Source organism: Colobus angolensis, unplaced genomic scaffold, assembly GCF_000951035.1.
Source record: "Colobus angolensis palliatus isolate OR3802 unplaced genomic scaffold, Cang.pa_1.0 Scaffold150, whole genome shotgun sequence".
In the NCBI taxonomy this organism is placed as follows: domain Eukaryota; kingdom Metazoa; phylum Chordata; class Mammalia; order Primates; family Cercopithecidae; genus Colobus; species Colobus angolensis.
The window spans coordinates 7,437,675-7,446,637 of record NW_012114600.1 but is presented as its reverse complement, the minus strand read 5'-3'; the positions used below and the strand labels follow the sequence as shown (position 1 = coordinate 7,446,637).

General features: G+C 39.0%; 1 protein-coding gene across 2 annotated transcripts in view; it reads left to right on the top strand.

The window, feature by feature from the left end:
- Positions 1 to 272: 272 nt before the first annotated feature.
- LRRK2 (leucine-rich repeat kinase 2) overlaps positions 273 to 8,963 on the top strand; it is a 141,178-nt gene continuing 132,487 nt past the window's right edge. For both annotated transcript variants that reach the window (XM_011936108.1, XM_011936107.1), the window contains exons 1-3: positions 273 to 543; positions 815 to 900; positions 8,094 to 8,203. In XM_011936108.1, the coding sequence (XP_011791498.1) occupies positions 393 to 543; positions 815 to 900; positions 8,094 to 8,203 (347 nt within the window). In that variant the 5' untranslated portion in view covers positions 273 to 392. The remainder of the gene's footprint in view (positions 544 to 814; positions 901 to 8,093; positions 8,204 to 8,963) is intronic.

Sequence of the window (8,963 nt, the reverse complement as noted above, 5' to 3'; positions counted from 1 at the left end):
CCAAGGTCCGGTCTAGGCGTGCGTGGGGGCCACGGGCACGGTCATCCCGGCCAGGCCCGGCTCCAGCAGCCCCACGGCCGCCGCCGGAGTTCTGCGCGGCCCGTCGCCTCGGCGGAGCCTCTGGCAGGCCCCTGAGCTCGTTTTTTGGGGCCTGGCTGGGGGAGGAGGAAGCCGAGCAGGAGGGCTCTGGAGAGGGAGGGCAACGCGGGGCGGGGAGCCGCCGCCTTCCTCATAAACAGGCGGGCGTGGGAGCCGACGGGGCCCCCGGGGAACGCTGGCTGCGGGCGGTGAGCTGAGCTAGCTCCCGAGGAGCTGTGGCCGGCGCCCCTGCCGGTTCCCTGAGCAGCGGACGTTCGTGCTGGGAGGGCGGCAGGTTGGAAGCAGGGGCCACCATGGCTAGTGGCAGCTGTCAGGGGTGCGAGGAGGACGAGGAAACTCTGAAGAAGTTGATAGTCAGGCTGAACAATGTCCAGGAAGGTAAACAGATAGAAACGCTGGTCCAAATCCTGGAGGATCTGCTGGTGTTCACGTACTCCGAGCACGGTAATCACTTGCGAAGAAACTGTGCTTTTATTTTTGCAAACTTTCGCCCCCTCCTCACATTTGCAAACTTTGTCCTCCTCCGCTGACGCTGCTCAAACCCGGACTCTTAAAGAGCCGTAAACTCCCATATCCTTTCCTTAGGGCGGAAAGGAGCTGAGAGTTCCAGGAAGGTCTTCACCTTTTTGACTTTTCTCCCCTTTTCAGACTTAAAAGGAAAGGGGGTGCTGTGGATTGTGACTTTGCTTCTTTTCCCCACCCACTTGTTTTCCAGCCTCCAAGTTATTTCAAGGCAAAAATATCCATGTGCCTCTGTTGATCGTCTTGGACTCGTATATGAGAGTCGCGAGTGTGCAGCAGGTAAAGGCATTGTTTTCACTTCAACTCATTCGCCCTTCTGTTTGGAAGGAGACGTTTTACTGGCGGTGTTATATAGCCGGGAGTTCTTGGTTATTTTCGAAATTTGGCTTGAGGAACCTCCGACTGTGATTTTCAGATGGGGACATTGTTAAATTTTTTGACAATGTAAAAAGGGATGAAGGGCCCCAGTATGTGTTCCCTGAGTGTCTTTAAGAAGTAACTTTATAAAACCAACAGTATGGGTGGTGGTAGAAGGGGGATAAAAATGGGTTCGGGTTTAGTCCCGTTATTGGCAAGATGAATTAATTACTGTTTAGACCTGACTATTCCAGGAATCTTCCCAATGTAGAGCATGTCCTAGATGAGAGGATTATGAGTAGTTTGGAAAAGGGGAATAACTAATAGTGATAAAATGCCACTTTGTCACTGGCAAACTCTTGTAGAGTTAAGCATTTCTTAAAATTCAAAGACAGATTTCTAGCCTTTAGTTGTAGTATACCTTGTAGTATCTAAAGAAAGTCATGTCTTTTGAGACCCTCGTCATTTACAACTGTTGTCATATAAAATGCATGTAAAACTGAAACTTTTACAATCTGTACCATAGGAAACCCAGAAATTTACTAAATACCTTGGATTTTTTTTTTTAAGGGGGGGCTTTAAAATGGTAATTAAGAATGATTTACAGTCAAAACAAAATTATAGGCCAAGGTGATAACTTCCTTTGGAGTACTTAGAGATTTGGGGAACTGAAATCAGTTTTGTCATCTGCATGTTAACTCATGCAAAGAAAGAGAACTGTACTTTGAACTCCATGGAGGTGCAGTCAGAAAGCCAATGTTTCTTAATACTCGAGAGGCTTGACAGACGTAAGGCATCTCAATCTTTAAATTGGTGTGGGCCTATCTTTATCTTTATGCTTATTTCTGTATCTAGCTGTATCTAGTCTGGATGAACCATCTAGCTTCTTTCATATGAGGACATTTATATCTGGAAGAAATATTTTAATTGGTTTTCAACTGTGAAATATTTTCCATCTGACTGTTATAGATTTTCACGCCGCTATCAAATCAAACCAAGAAAAGATGGAGGCATAATAAAGATGCTGTTCTTTTAAGACTCAAAGTCGGAATTTTGCCTGTGGAATATGAGTCACTCTTTGGGCAATGGCCTATTGCGCTTCCTGCTCTGCACCCACGTCATCCCTTCTTGCCTCTGCTTTGGTGTTCAGAAGTGCCTGATTCTGGTCACCTTCATTCCCTAGACTCTGTACTTCATAGAGTCACTCCTGCTTGATACCGCTCAGGACAGTCAGACCCTAGGTAGGCTTTGGTCTGCAAGGTCTAGATAAGGGAGTGCTAGACTTGAGAACCCAAGGAACTCTGGAACATACCACCTAATTCTTAATTTTAGAAATTGTTCAAGCCTGAGCATGCTTGTCTGGAGTAGTTATGAGTGTGTCACTCAGTATTTCTGCCCAGAGGATACTGGAGGCAAAGTATGCTGGAAAATAAGGAAGAGTCTTTTTATAAGTAATTAATTACTTTTTTGGATGTATCATAGTTGTATATATTTTTGGGGTACATATGATATTTGATACATGTATACAATGTGTAATGTTCAAATCAGGGTAACTGGACTATCCATCACCTTGAACATTTTTCTTTGTGTTGGCAACATTACAATTCCTTTCTTCTAGCTATTTTGAAATATGCAATAAATACATAGTTTTCCCACTGTACTATTAAATACGAACTTAATTGCTTCTATCTAATTATATTTTTGTACCCATTAACCACCTTCTCTTTATCCCTCCCCATCTTTTCATTCCCAGTCTCTGGTAACCACCATTCTGCTCTCTCCCTCCATGAGATCCACCTTTTGGCTCCTAGATATAAGTGAGAATATGCAATATTTTATTTCTGTGCCTGGCTTATTGAATTTAATATAATGACCTCCATTCCCACCCATGCTGTTGCAAATAACAGGATTTCATTTTTTATGACTGAATAATATTCCATTGTGTATGTATGCCACATTTTCTTTTATTTTTAGTTAAGTAATTAATTTAGAGACAGGGTCTCACTCTGTTGCCCAGGCTGGAGAAGAGTGGTGTGATCAAATCTCACTGCAGGCCTGAAATCTTGGGCTCAAATAGTCTTCTTTCCTCAGCTTCCCAGGTAGCTAGGAGTATAAGCGTGTGCCACCATGCTCAGCTAATTTTTTTTTTCTTTTTTTACTTTTTGTAGAGATGGAGTCTTGCTATGTTGCCCAGGTTAGTTTCAAACTCCTGACCTCAAGCAATCCTCCTGCCTTCGCCTCCATATTTTCTTTATTAATCTGCTGATAGACATATAAGGTGATTCTGTATCTTAACTATTGTGAACAGTGCTGCAATAAACGTGGGAGTTGAGACATGTGTTTGATATACTGATGTTCTTTCTTTTGGATATATACCCAGCAATGAGATTGCTGGATCATATGAAAGTTCTATTTTTAGTTTTTTAAGGGACCTCCATATTGTTTTTCATAATGGCTCTACTACTTTATATTCCCATCAACAGTGTACCACCATTCCCCTTTTTGTACATCCTCACTGGCATTTGTTATTTTTTGTCTGTTTGATAATATAGCCATTCAGTCTGTGGTGAGATAATATCTCATTGTGGTTTTGATTTGCCTTTCCATAAAGATTAGTGATTTTGTGTGTGTGTGTGTGTGTGTGTGTATCTGTTAGCCATTTGTCTGCCTTCTTTTTTTTTTTTTTTTTTTTTTTTTTTTTGAGACGGAGTCTCGCTCTGTCGCCTGGGCTGGAGTGCAGTGGCCGGATCTCAGCTCACTGCAAGCTCCGCCTCCCGGGTTCACGCCATTCTCCTGCCTCAGCCTCCTGAGTAGCTGGGACTACAGGCACCAGCCACCTTGCCCGGCTAGCTTTTTGTATTTTTCAGTAGAGACGGGGTTTCACCGTGTTAGCCAGGATGGTCTCGAACTCCTGACCTCGTGATCCGCCCGTCTCGGCCTCCCAAAGTGCTGGGATTACAGGCTTGAGCCATCGCACCCGGCCCTGTCTGCCTTCTTTTGAGAAATGTCTATTTGGATCTTTTATCCATTTAAAAATAGGATTTTTTTTTTTTCCACTAATTGAGATTTTTGAGTTCCTTATGTATTCTGGTTGTTAATCTTTTGTTGAGTGGATATTTTGCAAATATTTTCTCCCGTTCTTTATGTTGTCTCTTCACTTTGTTGATTATTTTCTTTGCTGTGCAGAAGCTTTTAGCTTGATATAGTCCCATTTTTCTATTTTTGTTGTTGTTGCCTGTGCTTTTGAGGTCCTACCCCAAAAATCATTGCACAGACCAATGTCCTGTAGCGTTTCTTCTAGTAGTTGCACAGTTTCAGGTCTGAGATGTAAGTCTTTAATCCATTTTGAGTTGATTTGTGTATATGGTGAAAGCTGTGCATCTAGTTTCCTTCTCTGGCAGAGCTAATATCCAGTTTTCCCAGCACTATTTATTAAAGAGACTGTCCTTTCTCCATTGTAGGTCTTTGGCACCTTTGGAAATAGGTTGCCTATAAATGCATGGATTTTTATCTAGGTTCTCTATTCTGTTCTGTGGATCTGTGTGAGAAATAGTCTTTTGATTTGGTAATTTAATGCAATAGAATTACTAATTTCAGCACCATATGTGTATAAGTCTATAAAGGGCATTGCATATTACATGATTTGATTCTTACTGAAATCTCACTGCTCTCTCAGAAATCTTACCGGATGGTTTACTCTCATAGCTCAGTGAGAGTAAGCTACTAACTGAGGATCAAAGAGCTTGTGACAAACCTAAGACCCAAGTCTTCTCACACCTTCAAAATCTCTTTCCATCATAACAATCTACTAGCTGCTGAATTCACAAGCTTTTTCTGCAAGCTCGTAAAAAGCAAAGTGGTTTGGTTTTTGCTTTGGCCATGCTAGGTACAATGACATCAATTTAAATTATCATTGGTCTTACCAAGGGGATGTAGAAAGGGGTCTCCTACTGACATTTTAATACCCACTTGAAAGTAGTATTTTTCCTTCAGATTTCTTTATATGATTAGTATAATTACTATAAGTATCTTTTAATGTTTTATATGTTGAGTTAGCTAGAAGTGCCAAATTAAAACTCTTAATGATGAATTTAAGGTATTAAGGTAAATTACTCCTTCATTTAATTTAATTGTAATTCTTAATTACTATTTAAAATAAAGATTAAGATTTGTTTCTAGATGCCATTTAACATGATATTCTGGGCTGTCAGTTTTATTTTCGAAGTTTATTTCATATTTTATTAATGCTTCTTCATAAATGACAGTCTTTAGAAAATTGGTAGTTAAGCTGCTTTATATTTTTCTTTTCTCACCCATCATTTCACTGTGCTCCTAAATTTTACATCTCTTTATTCTTACAGTTTCAACCTTTGAAGAAGGGGAGCAAAATAAATGAAAGTGGCTAAAAATTTTTCTTTAACCCCTAGACTCTTTCCTGTTGTGCCTTAATTACATGCTTGAATTTTTAGAATAATTATAATAAAGTAAAACTACCAATTTAATTGTATTGTAACTGTGCAGGATGGGAACCTTCTCTCTCTGAAAGATAAGCTTTTAATTGAATAGATTAATGGATCAATTGTTACCTCTGCTTTGCTGCCAGAGATTCTGTTTAATCACAGAAATTCCTTGTAGTACTGGAGAGCTCAGTTGCCTGAATCTTTTTGCAAAGCACTTACTTATACTGTTGCTTCACCAACCAAAACAAAACAGGTTTTTTCCTTGAGTCAGCTTTGTAGGTATAGGGATGAGTTTGGCATCCTATGTTATTTTTTTCACCACCAGAAGCTGTTCAGAATGTTATTTTCTTAAATACTTCAGAAAAAAGTCTTGATGTATTTTATGAAAACACAAAAATAGTTGGTTTCTATGACAGCTGGATTGTCAATGTCTGTTCAGCTTACGTGGAGGAGGATGTCCTACTTAAGTAGTATAGGTAGAAATAGCTGTCAAAAATTGCTGCCTTTGAAAGCAATTTGAAATTATGTAAAAGGAAGTAATGACGAAATAAAGCAATTTCTGTTTAATCTGGAAAAGATCCAAAAGTAATATTGTAAAGAGATCTTGAGTAATCATTTTTATCTTCCTAAAATAGCCCTTGTTTACTCCTGTAAACAGGTAAGAAACTTGTGCCATTATTCCTTATTGGATGCATATAGATTTCTCACTTTGTCATTCAACTCCTTGCAATGTTCAACTTTACTTATGCATCCAGCCTTATCCCAAAATAGCCTCTTTCCTGTAGCGACTTCCTTATTATGTAGCAGCCTCACCACTCAACAGTTCTTATACAATCTGGCTCAAGCTCTACCTCTTCATATTATATTCTCTGAGTAATTTCAGCTCACACTGAATCTTCCTTTCAGTATTTCTATTGTATTGGTATTTATTACACATCACACTTAGGTACTTTTCCATAAGTCTCTAGCGGGTGGTGTGTGTGTGTGTATATATATATATGTGTGTATATATATATATATATATAAATGCTCTTTCTCTTTTTTTTTTGACCATGTCAAGTATAGATCTATAGTATAATAGAATTGGAGATCCTTTACATTTAGAGAGGAGTCTACAGTAGGAGGAGTAGGTTAATTTTAATCTGTGGTTTGAAATCAGGACTTTCAATTTTGTTTTCAGAGGTAAAGAGCAACTTAGGCAAGATGGCATCTTGTAAACAGACTGAGTGAAGATATACTTAAAATGCATCCATAATTTCATATTTTATTTTGAAATGTGAAAGAGCCTACTAGGGATGTCTGTATCTCTAGACCTTATCAATTCATTCTAGAGAAATCTAGAGGGAGCCATTGAGGAGTTCTACCTCCTGTCTATGTTATAGAGCCCTTTGTCTTTTTCTCCTATCAGATGTAGAGTCAGTTGCTAAAAATGCCACGTTTCTTGCCTCTATTATTGTAGCTTCATTAATTGGGAAGCAGCCATTCTGATAACTTATATTTTGCTACTAAAATTTTCAACTTGCCCTAATCCTTCATTTTAAGCCACTTCATTTTTTTCCTATAATTAAAAATTTAAATATGTGGAGGAAATTCTGTCAGGTAGCTATCACTTAAAACCTACTAAGGGCCAGGTGTGGAGGCTCACGCCTGTAATCCCAGCACTTTGAGAGGCCATGTCAGGAGGCTTGAGCCAAGGAGCTTGAGACCAGCCTGGGCAATATAGAGAGACACCTGTCTTCACAAAAATGTTTTAAAAATTAGCTGGGTGTGGTGGCACATACCTGTAGTCCCAGCTACTTGGGAGGCTGAAGTGGGTGGATCACCTGAGGCCATGAGTTCTAGGCTGCAGTGATCTGTGATTGCGCCATTGCACTCCAGCCTGGGTGACAGAGTGAGACCCTATCTCAAAAACAAAATCAAAACCAAAAAAAAAAAAACAAGAAATGTACTAAGGATCCAGTATAGCCATTCTTGCACATAATTAATCTTGGTACAACCTCTGAAACTATTTTTTGTAGTTTATTTTATTTTGCCTTATTTAGACAATAGGCATGTCTATGTTCTTCATAATTTAGAAATTATATATATAATTATATATATTTATATATGTGTGTGTGTGTGTGTGTGTATTTTTTTGGAAATGGAGTCTTGCTCTGTCATCCAGGGTAGAGTGCAGTGGCGCAATCTCGGCTCACTGCAACCTCTGCCTCCTGGGTTCAAGCGATTCTCCTGCCTCAGCCTCCCGAGTAGCTGAGGTTACAGACACTCACCACCATGCCTGGCTAATTTTTGTGTTTTTAGTAGACACAGGATTTCACCCTCTTGGCCATGCTGGTCTCGAACTACTGACCTCGTGATCCACCGGCCTCCGCCTCCCAAAGTGCTGGGATTACAGGCGTGAGCCACTGTGCCCAGCTGAAATGTTATATTTTTTGTATGTCTTTCTGGTCTGATTTTTGGAGAAAGGTGTATCCTAAGGATATGGCTTGCTTTTGTTTCTCGGTAAACATTTTAGGGTATCATTTTGTTTTATAACAATTATTTACAAGCGAGATAAGCATATATTCCAGTAAGATTGAAGAGATTCATGTTTGACTCAGTATGTTTTATTAACATTCTTTAAAACATGTGAATATATGTCTTTCTTGTTTTCAGGTGGGTTGGTCACTTCTGTGCAAATTAATAGAAATCTGTCCAGGTACAATGCAAAGCTTAATGGGACCCCAGGATGTTGGAAATGATTGGGAAGTCCTTGGCGTTCACCAGTAAGTATGACAGATATGTAAAAACAAAACAAACTGCCTTGAGTATTTATCTATACACATGAAAACCTTCCCTTGATACATTGAATTTGCAATCCACTCTTGTGAAATTCTTTGAAATACAGATATTTTTCCTTGAGTCAATGATTTACATTTATAGAGAGCTTTAAACTCAGAAGTTTGATTTAGAAAGCAAACATTTAAGGTAACATATCAGGAGTTATTTTAATAATATAATCATATAATTATAAAACTGGTTAAGTTGTAGATTTTTGATGAGTACTTTTGAATTCAAACCATGAAGAGATTTTGCCCTTTAATAATAGAACTGATACAAACCACTAGTTCTTAAAAAAAATGGGAACTGAGAAAAGTTAGTTCTGTAAGTAGTAATTTGAAAGTTGATGTTCTGTCTTTAAATAGTACATTTATATATATTCATATATATACACAGTAAATTTAAACTACGGCTTTCAAAAAGAGTAAGAAAGAGGAAATTACCTTTCAGCACATCTGCAGCCAAATCTTGATGGCAATTTTACCAGCTATGTTTTTGCAGTTTGCAGCATAATGACTTCTTAAATGAGACTACTTCCTTAGCCACAATTAATTAAGAAAACCTTTTCTGAAGAAGAATGTGTTTCCAGGAAAATACATTGTTTCTTGACAGTTAAAAATTATCTTCTCAGCTACTCGGGAGGCTGAGGCAGGAGAATCACTTGAACCTGGGAGGCGGAGGTTGCAGTGAGCCGAGATTGCAGCA